At 36.7% G+C, this 16,247-nt stretch overlaps 1 protein-coding gene across 4 annotated transcripts in view; it reads right to left on the reverse strand.

Annotated features, from left to right (window-relative positions):
* Positions 1-16,247, reverse strand: part of PEX1 (peroxisomal biogenesis factor 1) — a 52,782-nt gene that overhangs the window by 813 nt on the left and 35,722 nt on the right. For 2 of the 4 annotated variants that reach the window (XM_014739011.3, XM_070265667.1), the window contains exons 16-23: positions 15,354-15,488; positions 12,652-12,716; positions 9,588-9,730; positions 9,403-9,506; positions 8,407-8,583; positions 3,911-4,141; positions 2,281-2,478; positions 1,853-1,983 (exon numbers count right to left, since the gene is read on the reverse strand). In XM_014739011.3, the coding sequence (XP_014594497.2) occupies positions 1,853-1,983; positions 2,281-2,478; positions 3,911-4,141; positions 8,407-8,583; positions 9,403-9,506; positions 9,588-9,730; positions 12,652-12,716; positions 15,354-15,488 (1,184 nt within the window). The remainder of the gene's footprint in view (positions 1-1,852; positions 1,984-2,280; positions 2,479-3,910; positions 4,142-8,406; positions 8,584-9,402; positions 9,507-9,587; positions 9,731-12,651; positions 12,717-15,353; positions 15,489-16,247) is intronic. The other 2 variants (XR_011438177.1, XM_023639190.2) reach the window with 2 other exon arrangements.

A 16,247-nucleotide genomic window follows, 5' to 3' on the forward strand; every position in this document is an offset into this window, starting at 1 on the left:
GTAGGTCCACACCCGGGATCCAAACTGGCAAACCCTAGGCTGCCCAAGCAGAGCACGCGAACTTAACCACTGCACCACTGGGCGGGCCCCACAAATAAATTTTTAAAGTTGAACACTCCAGTAGAAAAGGGAGCAAAGGGGATGAGGACACAAATTAGAAAAGATAAAATACAAATGACAATGATTAACATAAAAATATAACCTCTATAGTTTTAATCAAAAAAATTTAAATTTTAAAACAAGATATAATTTTTCTCCAGTCAAACTGGCCAAGTTTAGAGAAATATGACACTCAATGTTAGTGCGGGTGTGGTGAAAGAAGCACTCTCAATATATTACTGTTGGGATGTACACTGTACAGTATTTCTGAAAGGCAATTTGGAAACAGATTTCAAAAGCCTTAAAAAATGTGATGCAATAATTCTACCTCTATCCCAGTGAAATAAGGATATGTGTAAGCATTCAGCTCTGAGAATGTTCATTATCACTGCCTATGATAGTGAAAACCTGGAAGCAACTTAAATGTCCAAAAATTGGATATTGTGGCCTAGCTATACTATAAAATGATGTTAAAAACCAAGTAGTAACGTATTTAAAATGTGAAAGAATGTTCTAGATGTATGGATGGATGAAAGGGGGACTGCTGTAAAGCAACATGTGCAGTGTCTTATTTCAGGAGGAAAATATATAAGCATACAAATAAATATGCTTTGGGAGGCAGTGGGATTAAGGGAAATGTCTGTTTTCTTATTTTTCCTTCTCTTTGTTTTCTGATTTTTCTGCATTAAGAAGATATTACTTATGTGTGTTGAAGGGGTGTAGAATATGCCACCTCAAAATGTACCACTTTGGCAGGTGGATTTTTTTGAGTGGAAGGGAATCAAGACTCAGGAAAAGTTCTTGACCTCTCCCTGAACTGCCTAAAAGAACTGAGATAGCGGCCCTGTACCAGAAAGTGAGCTGTCGCCAGAGAGAACTGTTTTCTCTGAAGGACCGTCTGCATGGCAGGGCCAACGCGTGACTACCAGACGTCTGCTCTTCCCCTCTTCCTGGGAGTCACCGCCGCCTCTCTGAAGCTCCAGGCCCTGCCCCTTTCCTTAGCTCAGGACGGTATATAAGCCTCAACTGCCTGACTGCCTTTGAGTTGCATATTTTTATGGGGCTCCCATATGTATGAAATTAAATTTATTTTTCTTCTGTTAATCTATATCATGTCAATTTAATTATTAGACCAGCCGAAAAACCTAGAAGGGAAGAAGGGCAATGCACACAAGCACACACAATCCAAAGTGCTGTGAAATTAAACATGAAAGAGTTGCAACTTCTAAAGACCAGGAATAAACATTTCTTGAGTTAAGGTGAAGCACTGACCTAGAATGGTCCCCACTCTACAGGTTTCAAACTCCTAAGCTGCTACAGAGACAACTACAAGAAGCCTATAAATCCAAATGTGGACTAAACATGGTCCATAAGTGAATTTAAATGTATCTAAATGTTCTTGAGATTAATAAAAATATATGTAATCTTGAAAGCAAAACAGGTACATTTTTCATAATTTTTGCAAACTATATATTGGAATTATTTTGATTTTATTTTAATTTTCCTTTTATTTCTTCAAAGCTTTTAAATCAGTTTATTATAAATCAAATATAATCAAATGAACTGGTTAATGAAAATTCATTTTTGACTTCTATACTCCTGAAATTTGAGTGTTTGAATGCATAGCCACTCAAATTTTTTGAATTGGCTTTTAAAATATCATTTGTGATTTTAAATAAGAACTTCAACGTTTAAGTGAATAACTGTCACCTGTGATAATATCTATACTTCTGAATCAGAGTCTGTTACTTACAGCTCAGCAAAATTCTTCCAGTCATCTTCACTAAGGGATGGCCTCGTGTGACTGAGCGCAGTCATTAAATGTGACTGACTGATAGCCAGACCGGGTTTGACTGGTCCTGGTTGGTTAAGGGTGTCATCCTCCTTAAATTAAAAAGAAAATGACAAAAAGTCAACTTAGGGACGTGATGAAAAAAGAAGCAGTCCAAGTGTTATTTCTTTTTGTCAGTTTTTCAGGAGATTATACATGCCCTTTCTCATAAGATTACTAAAAATTATTTGAAAGCAGGAAGCACAGAACCATTTGACTTATCAATGTGTTTCAGTCCCTTGTTTATAAACATAGCTCATTTACAAATCAAAGAAATACATAGGAAAACAAAAGGAAAAATAATTTTTGAAAAGTTTTCACAATTATAATAGGGGTGACAAAAGCCATACTCCACTTTGGCTCCGGTATCTGCCTTTGATAATACTGACATCTGCCCTCAGTTGATCTCTCTGTTCCTGTGTAAGTTCTTGGTAACCCTCTTGTGACATTGTTCTGAAGACTGGAGGTTGTGAAAACAACTGATCTTTCCCAGGAACTCCAGGAAAATCCTGAGTCATGGAACTTGGTGCAGACAGGCACTGCGAGCTCTGCATGGTAAAGTATAATAATGAAAGAAGGAAGAAGGGAAGAGAGGAAGGGGGGTGGTTGGGAAAAAGAGAGAGGGAGAAAAAAAGTATGTATTTACCAAAGATAAAATTAAAAATTTTAAGCAATAAAACCTTAACATGGACAAGCTTACATTGTAATTAACTGAAATTAAGCAAGTTTAAAATATGTCCATATTCTACAAAGCTTCATTTATATCTATGTTGTTGAGCCACCATAGAGTGGAAACTACTCTAACACAAGGATTTTTTAATGCTTTGTTATTAAATCCACCAAACGAATGCCCCAGAGATTGGTTCGAAATGCACCTTCTTAGTTTTCAGCAAATAGTTCTACTAAGGTTCTACATGGGGACATTTCTACATAGAAGTTAAGAAACAGAAAACAGAATTAGGGGCCCGCCCATTGGCACAGTGGTTAAGTTTGCACGTTCTGCTTCGGTGGCCCAGGGTTCGCTGGTTCGGATCCTGGACAGGGACCTAGACACTGCTCGTCAGCCAGCTGTGGCAGTGCTCACATAGAAGAACCAGAAGGACTTACAACTGGGATATACAACTAGGTACTGGGGCTTTGGGGAGGGAAAAAAGAGGAAGATAGGCACAGATGTTAGCTCAGGGCCAATCTTCCTCACCAAAAAGCATACCTTTAAAAAAATAATAATAAAATTTAACTTAATTTAAAAAAAGAAAACAGAATTAAAGACCAGAATTAAAACAACAGCTTACTATTCTTAGGAATAAAAATGGGTCACTTTTATATTTTTAAAAACCTGAATTAATAAAGCAAATTTACAAAAAACAAAAAATATAACTAAATATATGTAAAAATGTTGTATCTACCAATACAGTAGCAGTGAAACTGTTATTTTTGGGGAGGACATGTGTTGAATGCTGTTTTAATTTAGAAAAACAATGATTTGCCTACATTTAATCTAAACATTTTCCTTGTTGAAACATTCTTGCTACTAATAACTTTTTCACTGTGCTTATACTTTCCACCAAAAGTATTACAAATAGGTAACATTTTGTTGTCAGGAATTTTTGACATTATGGTACCACATTTCTCATTATCCTCAACTGTTCTATGATAACAGAATTTAAGTTTAATATAAAATGGATCTGCTACTAAAGATGCTTTAAACCCCTAACAAAGGGAGAGAAATCTGAAAGAAACCAAAGGGAATCCCAAACACTGGCTACTCTGGCTCCCCTTTCTGCCAGTTCTGTCTTATAGTTCTTAACAAGGAATGAAAACCACTAATTAGTGTATGTAAGAAAACCAAGACTATTTTACTGAAGAACCAACCAACCAGAAAGAACATGTGGGGCTGGTTAGGAGATAAATCACTGTCCAGTTTACACCAACATACGGTTTTACATTTCAGAAGTGTACAATGACGACTGCACAAGGTACCAAATCAGAAGAGGTTCCATTTCCAAGTTCTGATTCATAAGAGCTTCCAAAGTAGAGCCGGTATATATTGAATTTTGATTCATCTGGAAGCATCTCAGACGTCTCGAGAGAAACAAGGGACTGCTCTAGGCCACATTCTCCATCTCCAGCTGAATCATCAGAGCCACTGCTGTGGTTAAGAAGAACCATTGAAGACAGACTTAGGTCACTATCAGAGCTGGAATTGCCATCCTAAAACACACAAAAGGACAACCAGTTGTCAAGATCTAAGTAATCCACAGCTCAGAAAAAAACAACACAGACAGTATTCTAACAGACCAGGAGAATGAAACTCGAGGCATTCTTCAAAAAAGCTCTTATTAATTCTCTAATGGTTCTGGGGCATATAATAAAATTTTAACTATTAAAATAAGGAAAGATAAGATGGAATGTGTAATTTGCCAACCGCCTCCCCAAAAATTCTGTAACAAAACTAGGACTCAGCCTTCTGGATTTTATTTTTATGTCTTTCAATTCATATTTTTCTACTCTGAAATGATGACCCAATCATGTTATAGAGTGCCTTATTTTTATAGAGCGCTTTACAAATAAATACCTTTTCTGGTAGTGAAAGGTGGGGGAGGAAGAACTTTAGGAAAGTGATGTCAGCAACATGGCAGAGTGAGCAGTTTTCTTTGTCTCTCCCCCTTCGAACTACAACTAAATGGACATTCATTGATCAACGGAGGATACTCACACAGCACTGCAGGACGCCTGAGAGACCCACGCTGCCATACATCAGAAGGTGGATAGACTACCCCCAGGGAAGAGGTGGAGATAGGTGAGAACTCCCTGGCCCTCAGACAGCGCAGTACCCGCAAGCGACTCTCTCCCGGCTGAAGTGCTCATAGTACTGCTGTGGCCCCAAGGGTGGGTGTGCGCATCGGCGCAACTGAGGAAACAGGTGACTACAGCCATAAGCTCCCCATGACTGCTCTTTGGACCACTGGGAAAATCCACAGTCCCACTGCAGCCCCAGGGAATGACTTGGGCTCAGACTTGGTAGGGAGGCCCAGCCCACCAAGCACAAAGGCTGGGTGACCTGGGAGCAGAGGCAGTAACCTGCACGAGCTAACCGCCAGCTGCATTAAACACACGTAGCCCTGCCGCAGCCCCAAGGGGGAAAGTGAGATCCATCCAGCAGGACTGTGCAAGTGGGTGGTGACAATCAAGAGCCCCAGCATGATGGCTCCTTGGTCCAGTGGGAAAATCCACAGTCCCACAGTGGCCCCAGGGAGAGTCTCAGCTCAGCCCAGTAGAGAGGCCCTGCCCACCAAGCACAAAGGCTGGGTGGCCTAGGAGCAGACACAGAATGGCTGGGTGAGCTACCTGCCAGGTGCATTAGATGCCCATAGCTCTGTTAAGGCCCTGAGGGTGCAAGCGAGATCCAGTGGGACCAGATGGCAGCAAAGCTGCAAGCCTGGGCAAACAAGCTCTCAGCTGCCTTGAAAGCCCATAACAATGCTGCAGTCCCTAAGGAGGGAGCATTTCTAGGTGGGTTTGTGGGAGCAGGCAGCAGGAACCCAAAGCCCCCATGTGACTGTTCCCACAGTTGACAGGAGACCCCACAGGGCCACTGCCATCCCAAGGAGTGGCCCAGGCTTGGTCAGGAACAGCTGATGGGGATCCTAGTGGGCACAGATTACACAGCTCCCACCCCCTCCCCCCCAGTGGCAGCAAGTGGAAGCAGTAACCAAACTCTATCTCTATGCAGAGGCACAAATCCATGCCATCAAGCAGTATGAAAAAATATATTAAATCTCTGGAACAGAAGGAAAATGACAAGTACCCAGCAAACAATCCTGAAGACACAGAAATCTATAGACTAAATGACAAAGAATTCAAAATCATTATCATTAAAAAATTCAATGAGTTAAAAGAGAATACAGATAGACAACTCAACAAGTTCAGAAGCTATGTTACAAAAGAGCTTGATACTATAAAGAAGAAGCAATTGGAGATGTTGGAGTTAAAAAACACAATGGATGAGATTAAGAAAAATCTGGAATCCCTGAACAGTAGGGCTGATAATATGGAGGACAGAATTAGAAGATTAGAGGACAGGAATATAGAAATGCTTCAGAGAGAGGAGAAGAGAGAACTAAGACTAAAAAGAAATAAAGAAGCTCTCAGAGAAATATATGACTCAATTAGGAAATGCAACATAAGGATTATAGGTATCCCAGAGGAAGAACAGAAGGAGAATGGAGCAGAAAGCTTGTTCAAACAAATAATAGCTGAGAACTTCCCAAACCTGGGGAGGAAGCTGGAAATCCCTGTGACAGAAGCCAATAGATCTCCAAACTTCACCAATGTAAAAAGACCAACTCCAAGGCATACAGTAGTAAAGCTGGCAAAAGTCAAGGACAAAGAAAATATACTAGGGGCAGCAAGGCAGAAGAAAATAACCTACAAAGGAACCCCTATTAGGCTGTCAGCAGATTTCTCAGCAGAAACCTTACAGGCTAGGAGAGAGTGGAATGATATATTCAAAATTCTGAAAGACAAAAACTTTCAGCCAAGAATACTCTACCCAGTGAAAATATCCTTCAGATATGACAGAGAAATAAAAACTTTCCCAGATAAACAAAAGTTAAGGGAGTTCATTGTCACAAGACCCCTCCCCCCCCATACAAGAAATCCTCAGGAAGGCCCTCATACCTGAAAAAAAAAGGAAAAAAAAGGAAAGGGGTTACAAAACCCTGAGCAGGGAGATAAATAGAAAGACAAAATCAGAAAGTTTCAGCTCTCCATCAGAACAGGTTAGCAAATGCTTAAATATAATATTAAAGATAAAGGGAAGAGAAACATCAAGAATAAATATAATCTTCTCATTTTAACCACAAACTCACAACACAAGAAGAGAAAAAGATGTGATAATAACAACCTAGAAAGGGAAAAGGAAAGGGATGGAACCAGCTCAGTCCAAGGAAATAAGAGGCTATCAGGAAATGCACTATCTCATCTATGAGATGTTGTATACAAACCATATGGTAACCACTAAACAAATAATTAGAACAGAGACACAAATTACAAATAAGGAGGAAACTAAGAAAACCAGCATAGAAAACTACCTAACTGAACTGGTAGTCCGAAATACATGGGACGAGAAACAAAGGAAATTCAGGACAATCAGAAAACGAGCAATAAAATGGCAGCATCAGGCCCCCACATTTCAATAATCACTCTAAATGTAAATAGGTTGAATTCTCCAATCAAAAGACACAGAGTGGCAGCACGGATTAAAAAACAAGACCCAACAATATGCTGCCTCCAGGACACACCTCAGCCCCAAAGACAAAAACAGACTCAGAGTGAAGGGATGGAAGATGATACTCCAAGCTAATAGTGAACAAAAGAAAGCAGGTGTCGCCATACATATACCAGACAAAGTAGACTTCAAGACAAAGCAAGTAAAGAGAGACAAAGAGAGGCAGTATATTATGGTAAAAGGGACACTCCACCAAGAAAACATAACACATATAAATATATATGCACCCAACACGGGAGCACCAAAGTACATAAAGCAACTATTAACAAAACTAAAAGGAGATAACAATACAATAATAGTAGGAGACCTCAACACCCCACTAACACCAATGGACAGACCATCCAGACAGAAAGTCAACAAGGAAATTGTAGAATTAAATGAAAAACTAGACCAGATGGACTTAATACATATATATAGAACATTCCATCCCAAAACAGTAAAAAAACCGAACCATAATGACTTGCCAAAATAGATAGCAAAAACTTGATAGTTTCTGATTTAGGAACTTTAGGCCCTGCAAGAATCTCCAACAAAATGTAAGGGAGAAGAGTATACAGGAAAATCTTTCCTAGAAAATATGTGGTAAAATCCACAACGTAGTAGAACTCAAATTATCTGCTGCAAAAGTTAAAATCAAAATACTATCCTTAGAGAAAAGGCTGTTTATAGGGCTAAGTACAGAAAGTACAAGATAAACCTGGAAGACCTTCTTGTATCAGGAAATAAGTAAGGGATCAAAGAATTATGAGGACATATCAAAAAGACACAGAAACCATCCCAAAGCAGCTCCTATTGGCTTGATCTGGGACAATTTGAGCTTCAAAATAACAAACTTCGATTATTTTTTAAAAATTAAAGTACAAGACAAACAAAAAAACCACAGTATTTTTGTTTATACTGTCTAATTCATGATATCCCAATTTAAATAATATCCTTCCACACACCAAAATATTTTGCCAACAGTAAGGTAATATTAAAGAAATGGACACCAACTCTGCATAATTACAAATTCTCTGCAAAGCCAATATTCCAACTATGGAACATTCGACTAAAGGTAAATTTCTATACAGTTTTACCCGAGTTGTTAAAAAATAGGATCTTTGAAGGTTGAAATTTTGACCTTGAGCTGCTCTTATCACCTCATGCTCGTAAAACACCATAGTAACGATCTCCTGCTATAACTTACTTGGAGTCCACAGGACAACAGCCTTCCATGTAAGGCCTCTAACTGGGCATTATAAAGTAAAGCCTTGAGATCAGCTCCCGTGAAGGAGTCAGTTACTGACGCCACATGCTGAAGGTCCACGTCATCTGCCAGAGGTAGAGAGTCACTGAGAACATTTAAAATTTCAAGACGTGACACCTGAAGGGAGAAAAACTAATTGATTTAACAAATAAAATTAAGTATTATTTTAAACTACGTATCTTATGATTTTTAATAAATTAACTTTATATAATCTAATAAGCTTTACAAGTTAACTTGAGAAATGTACCACTAGTCTGCTATGTATTCTTGGAACATTTCCCCTAACAGAAAGAATATAGGGAGAAAAACAAATGAAAAACAACAATCTTAACTATTCAGTCTAAGTCATTTCTTATTCAGACAGTGCTTATTTTCTAGATTTGGGCAAATGTGCCAAAAAAGTGTTTCAAAAGGAAAATTAGAATAATTTAACTAATAGCTACATATGACATATATTTAGATTATTTTATACCTTTGACTACTCATTTCTCTACTTGTCCTTTCACTCATTTATTCATTAATTTGTAAATTTGGAACAAGAGATGAAACGACACAGGACTTGGAACTGTTAAAAATCCTCTCTCTATGTAACCTGCTTATATGCTTACTAGCCATATGCTTGATTCTGTACCAGAGTCTTTTGTCAGGATAAGAGGGGTGTGGTCTTGGAACACAGGGAATGTTGACATGAAATACTTTAGTTTCCTTCCTTTTTTTTCCAGTTGGTCAATACTGAAAGATTATAAAGTTCTCAGACTTGCATGGAAATCACTTGCATCTAGTTCAGAATCTTTTCATGCTGTGAGCAAACAATGACCAAGGCCTTTGCCTAAAGCTGGTCTTCTAAGGATAACTGCCATTACCTGGCATAAGTAAAGTTCACAAGCAAAGAGTGTAGCATTGTTGGGTTTTGGACTCTAAATATGAAATTGTCACCTGATCAGGAGGAGGACAGTATACACATTTATCTAGTCGGCCAGGCCTAAGCAGGGCAGGGTCAATCAAGTCAGGGCGACTAGTAGCAGCCAATACATAAACACCTGGGGAAAAAAAGTAAAAATTCTTCACTAAATCCTGCCGAAATTTTGTTATAATGATATCTCTGTATTTACAGTTATTACCCTGTAAGCCTTCTACTCCATCCAACTGGGTCAGCAACTGGTTAACAACGCGATCTGTAACTCCTGTATTATCATGGCCTCGTCGAGGAGCAATGGATTCAAATTCATCAAAGAAAAGAATGCAGGGTTTTGCAGCCTGTGCTCTGAGAAAAACACAATATTTCATATTTGAATAGAGTTTGCAAAGTAACTTATATATGAATACTTGTAAATAAATATAAATATATATAATATATATTTATTTATACAAATATAAATACATATATCTGTATACACACACATATATATGTATTTACTTAAATCTTCATACCAAATCCTTAAAGAAGGCAAGGCATATATAATTATCCTTGTTTTTAGCAAACTGGCTCTTAGGTCAAGGTGTTTGCCTAAGACTCATGCCTTCTGGACAAGAACTAAAACAAAACCCAGAAACTTATTCAAGAAGCGAAATGTTTCTTTGATTCTTATTACAGTACAAGTAAACATTTTTTTTTAGACAGTCATGCTCCAAGTAATGACGTTTCAGTCACCAACAGACTGCATATACGACAGTGGTCCCATAAGATAAGTACCATATAGCTTAGGTGTGCGGTAGGCTATACCATCTAGGTTTGTGTAAGTGCACTCTATGATGTTCACACAATGACAAAATCACCTGATGACACATTTCAAAAAGCGTATCCCCGTCGTTAAGTGATATATGATTGTATGCCACTTTTACTTCTTTTGTGAAATGCCTATTCATTTCTTTTCTCCATTTAAAATCTGGCAAGCTCATTATTTTCACATCGTTTTGACAGGGCTTTTTATAAAGTATATTTTACTTGCGTATATTACACTTTTTTCTAATTTGAATTGATTTTTAACTTTATTAATTTATTAACTAACTTTGTTTTAATTAAAATAAGAGAATATAAATTCCAGCGCTGGTAAGAGAGTGGACTAGATGTCTGAAGAATCACCCCTATTACAAAACACCTGTCAAGCTGATTGAAAAAAACCAACAAACATCTCATTAAACACACGGCAAGTGAGATAAGTCTTCTGGGGCCAACAACAGACTAGAATTATCTCTTTGAATGTTTGGCAAAACTCTCCTAGAAAACCAGCTGGGTCTCATGTTTGATTTGTGTAAAGATTTTTAACCAGTGACAATTTTTTTCTATAGTTACAGGTCTATTCAGATTTTGTTTCTTCTTTGCTATATTTTGGCCAATTATACTTTTCCTCTGTGTCATCCAAGTTTCAAGTGTATCGGCATAAAGTTCATTATATTATTTGAAAATATTCCCTTATTATCTTTTACATTTCTGGTATATCTTTAGTCGTGTCCCCCTTTTTATCCTTAATATTGTTTATTCATGCTTGCTTTGTTCTTGATCAATCTCACTGGAGTTCTATCAATTGTACTAGGCTTTCAAGAAATATTTGGGTTTGTGAACTTTTCTGTTGAATTGTTTTCTATTTCACTAGTTTTTGCTCTTTATTACTTCCCTTTTTATTTATTAAGTTTATATCTATATTTTCTAAATTATATCTATATCTAAATTCATGAGATGGATACCTAGTGATTAACTTTCAACTGAACTTTTTTCATTTCTAAAATTTAACGCTATAAATTTTCCTTAAGTTTTGCAACATCTAAAAGTTTTAATAAACAGCATCCTCATTATTACTTAGTGCCAAGTGTTTTCCATTATGATCTTTTCTTAAACCCATGAATTATACAGAAGAGTTTGTTTTTTTTAATATCCTCTTGTTGTTTATTTTAACTTATGTGTGTTTTCAGAGAATAGAGTCTGTATGATATTGTTTTTTTTGAAACTTACTGCAATTGCTAGGTATGGCCTGAAGTTTGGCCAATTTTCAAAAACGTTCCAGGTGTGCTTGAAAAGAATGCATATTCTCCAGTTGTTGGGTGCTTAGATCAATCTTGTTGAATATGTTATTTAAATCTTCTAAATTTTTACTATTTTCTTCACCTTAGTGTAACTAATTACTGAGAAGTGTGTTAAAAACCTTCTACTATGAAGGTGGATTTGTCAATTTCTCTTTGCAGTTCTGTCAATTTTTGCTTAAATATTTTGAAGCTAGAATATCAGATACAATTTTAGAATTGTAATATCTTCCTGGTAAATTGAACCTTTGGTGAATACACGGTGATTGTCTTTATCTGTAATAACATTTTCCTGATAATGTTCTATTTGTTAAATTGGGTGGTGGATACACAAGAGTTCATTTTATTATTCTTCTTCTTTAAAATGTACATATACATTATATACATATTCTTCCAATTTCATATTTTATAATAAAATTTTAGAAGAACAGAAAAAAGTAGCTTTTTAATTTAAAAACTCCCTATAATCCCATCACATTTAAATAATTATTTTCATTCTTAAATATTAGCTTCTATATTCTTATATATATTTCATGTATTTTTATATAAATGCCATAATAGTTACACTCTATTACTCTATTTTAATTAAGTTGGCCACATGGAATCTTAATTTATAAAAGAGAGAAACTAGAGTAATTATGTGCTTCATAAAAGGATCTACTTTGAGATTCCTTTGAATAACCACTCATGATTCCACTTTCAGCATTTCAGGAATATTTCTATTATAAAAATATACTGGGGCTGGCCCCGTGGCTGAGTGGTTAAGTTCACGTGCTCCACTGCAGGCGGCCCAGTGTTTTGTTGGTTCGAATCCTGGGCGCGGACATGGCACTGCTCATCAAACCACGCTGAGGCAGCGTCCCACATGCCACAACTAGAAGGACCCACAATGAAGAATACACAACTATGTACCGGGGGGCTTTGGGGAGAAAATGGAAAAAAATAAAATCTTTATAAAAAAAAACCCAAATAATTTCCAAAATTTAATATCAAAATGTTTACCATTTAAGTGGTTTTGGTGAAACAGAATCTTTGTTCTTTAGTTTATTAATGATCCACATAAATCACAAGTTTCAAACATCAGTTATTCAAAAAACAAGACCAAAAAGTATTGACTGATACATAATAATAGTTAGTTACTTAAAAAACCATTCGTAGGGAACCAACCTAATAAAAATATCCCGAACAGCTTTTTCACTTGCTCCAATATATTTGCTGAGTAACTCTGGTCCCTATTAGATAAAATAAAATTAAATTAGAATTAAGATAAAATTATTTAATAACAAAATATAATTTTTGTTTATGACTAAGTCTAAATGCAGTCATGGAAAAAGTTTAATATGATTAAATGGATATCTCTCAAATACATTTAAAAAATTATATGGCTTGAATAAATATCATACCACAATTTCTTCTCTTGGTGTTTCCTCTACCTAGAATTTGTCCGCAGCTAGTCTCATGGCTCCTTGCTTCATTTCATTTAGATCTCAGGCAAAATGCCGCAGCCTCAGAAAGGCCTTGACTGACAACCCCATCTATGACCACTCCAATTACTGTGTACCTCCTTAACCCGCTTGTCTTCCCACATAGTACCTACCACCACCTGATGCCAGATTATATACTGAATGTGGCTGTTTACTGTCTCTCTCCACTAGTAGAATGTAAGCTCCAAAAATGCAGTTTTGTTCACTACTGAATCCCCAGTGCCAAAAACAGTGTTTGCCACATAATAAGTACTGAATAACTGTTTAGTAAAGAGTGGTTTAAAAAGGGAAAATGTGCCATCTATCTCAAAACTTTGGAGACTCCAAAAAATATGTAATGAGACATGAATGACTTTAATTTCCTCAATACAGTCAGAGAGCTATAGAGGATGGAACAAGAAATAACTAAGGCAAATTGTTAGGAACAAAGCAACATAATGGGGTCAGGGAAAGGCCCCCATCTTTGAAGCATGCCTCCTAAGATCCACCCTGACCCATCCAGAGAGAATTACCTCTCTGCTGAAACCTTTCCATTGAGAACTCATCCCAAATTACAATTTGAAGAGTTACTAAAGGGGATAAGACATCCTCCCTAACAGAACAATCTAAAATACAGTAATATTCACAAGTTTCATCTTGAAAAGAAGTTGTTGTGGGGGGAGATGTTTTCCCTTACATTCATTGAGCACCTCCTATGTACCAGGTGCAAGTCACTGTGCAAGGCACCCTTTACATTTGTCACTTAATCCTTTTTTTAAAATTGAAGTATAGTTGACATACAAAATTGCATAAAGTATCAGGTGTACAACATAGTGATTTGACATTTATATACATTACCATCACCCTTATAAGACTGGTAACCTTATCTGTTGCCATACAAAGTTATTACAATATTTTTGTCTATATTCCCTATGCTGTACCTTACATCCCTATTACTTGGAAAATAGTACGTTTTTAAAAAAAATAGTGAAACTATATTCTAGTGACAAGTAAAAAAGAAGAGTATGGTCATAGTTATCTCAGAATCCAGAAAAAACGTTAAGAAAATTTAAAAGTTACAGTGTTTCTCCATCATTGCCAGGGTACCCATGTAACTAGCTCACAAAAAATGTATAAAAAGAGGTGTAGGTAGGCATAACTCAATTGCAAATCACTAAACTGACTTTCAGTTTATAAATCAACTTTGAATAAGGCTATAATATATGATTCCTTTGCCTTGAAATCTAATCACTCTTTGGTAAACTAATATTGTTGGGGTGCTGAAACTGTGCAAATAAGATATCGGACCCTAGACCATAATAGCACACCAGTGGTGGACTGTGAGGCATTACCTGAAATGATCTGTCAGCATGACCTTTAATTACCACACTCACCTTATAGCAGAAAAAACTTTGACCTAGTGTGACACAAGCAAAGGTAAAATACAGCCAACAAATAATAGAACTATAAAAACCCCAGCTTCCTGCCTCAGTGTGGTCTCCAGCCCCTAGTTTTCTAGGTTTTCCTCATCCTTCAAGTATAGTTTGCTCTTTTACCTGAGTATTTATGCAAAATTCTATTTACAATGCATGAAGATTTGCCTTAGGAACATAAAAAGCCCAACAAAAGAGAGGTGGATCATTATTCAATTTCCCACACAGCTTTAACTAACAGATGGATCACTGCTCCTACCGGTTTTCCAAACGTGAGACTAACCCACAGTCAAGAAACATAAATGGTGTTGGCGAGGATATGGAGGAATAGGTACACTTGTACATTGCTGGTAGGGATGTAAAATGGTGCAATCACTGTGAAAAAGAGTTTGGCAATTCCTCAAAAAGTTACACATAGAATTACTACATGACCCAGCATCTACACTCCTAGGTATATATTTAAAAGAAATGAAAACATATGTCCATACAGAAACTTGTAGTACACAAAATGTATATAGCAACATTATTTATGACAGCCAAAAGGTGAAAAACATCCAAATGCTCACCAATTATGAATGGATAAACAAACTGTGGCATATCCAAACAATGAAATATCATTCAGCCATAAAAAGGACTTAAGTACTCACACATGCTACAGCTTGAATGAACCTTGAAAACATTATGCTAAGTGAAAGAAACCAGAAATAAAAGGTGACCTATTGCATGATTCCTTTCATATGAAATATCCAGAACAGGCAAATCCAGAGAAACAGAAAGCAGATCAGTGGTTGCCAGGGGATGGGGGTATGGGAAATGGGATGAAAAAGTTTTGAAACCAGAGAGAGGTGGTAGTTACAAACCATTGTGAATACACTAAATACCACTGAATCATACACTTTAAAATAGTTAATTATGTTATGTAAATTTTACCTCGATTAAAAAAAAGAGAAAGAAAGATAAATGCAAAACATACCTTGACACTAATAAAATTCATTCCACTCTCTCGTGCAATTACTCCAGCTAGTAAGGTCTTTCCTGTTCCAGGAGGACCATACAACAGTACCCCTGTTCTCTGTCGTATGGGCAAGTTTGCAAATAATTCTGGGTACTGAAAAATACAAAAATATGATAAAAATGATAAAATGATAAAAATACAACAAAAAGCTCAACAAATGACTAAGCAGGAGCCAAAGAGCAAGGTATAGAAAAAAGTATTCAGATACTTTCCTGTTAATAAAGCTGTTAATAAACTGCCACCTTTATTAACAGTACAACAATAGAAAATAAAATTCCTACTCAAAACAATAAATGAATTCAAAGAAACTACCACAGATTTTTCCCAATTGGACCATGGAACACATTCTACACAAAATGCATATAACTGCATCAAGAATATCTTTCCGGGGCTGGCCCACGGCGCAGTGGTTAAGTTCACATGTTCCACTCAACAGCCCGGGGTTCGCTGGTTCAGATCCCGGGCGCTGACTTACACACCGCTTGTTAAGCCATGCTGTAGTAGGCGTCCCACATATAAAGTAGAGGAAGATGGGCACGGATGTTAGCTCAGGGCCAGTCTTCCTCAGCAAAAAGAGGAGGACTGGCACCAGATGTTAGCTCAGGGCTAATCTTCCTCAAAATAAAATTAAATTAAAAAAAAGAATATCTTTCCATTTTTTCCTGTTTATTTTTTTAACCATTATAAAAGTACTACATTAAAAAATAAAAACCAATCTTTTAACAAGTATACCACCTTCTACTTGTATGGTTGACAGAGCAAGTTATGACAGCTATGCATATTCAAATATATTCAATCAAAGAAAGAAAAGAAATAATAGAGAAGCATATGTAGTGATAACAGACAGTAAAA

This window comes from Equus caballus, chromosome 4 (assembly GCF_041296265.1).
Source record: "Equus caballus isolate H_3958 breed thoroughbred chromosome 4, TB-T2T, whole genome shotgun sequence".
NCBI lineage: Eukaryota > Metazoa > Chordata > Mammalia > Perissodactyla > Equidae > Equus > Equus caballus.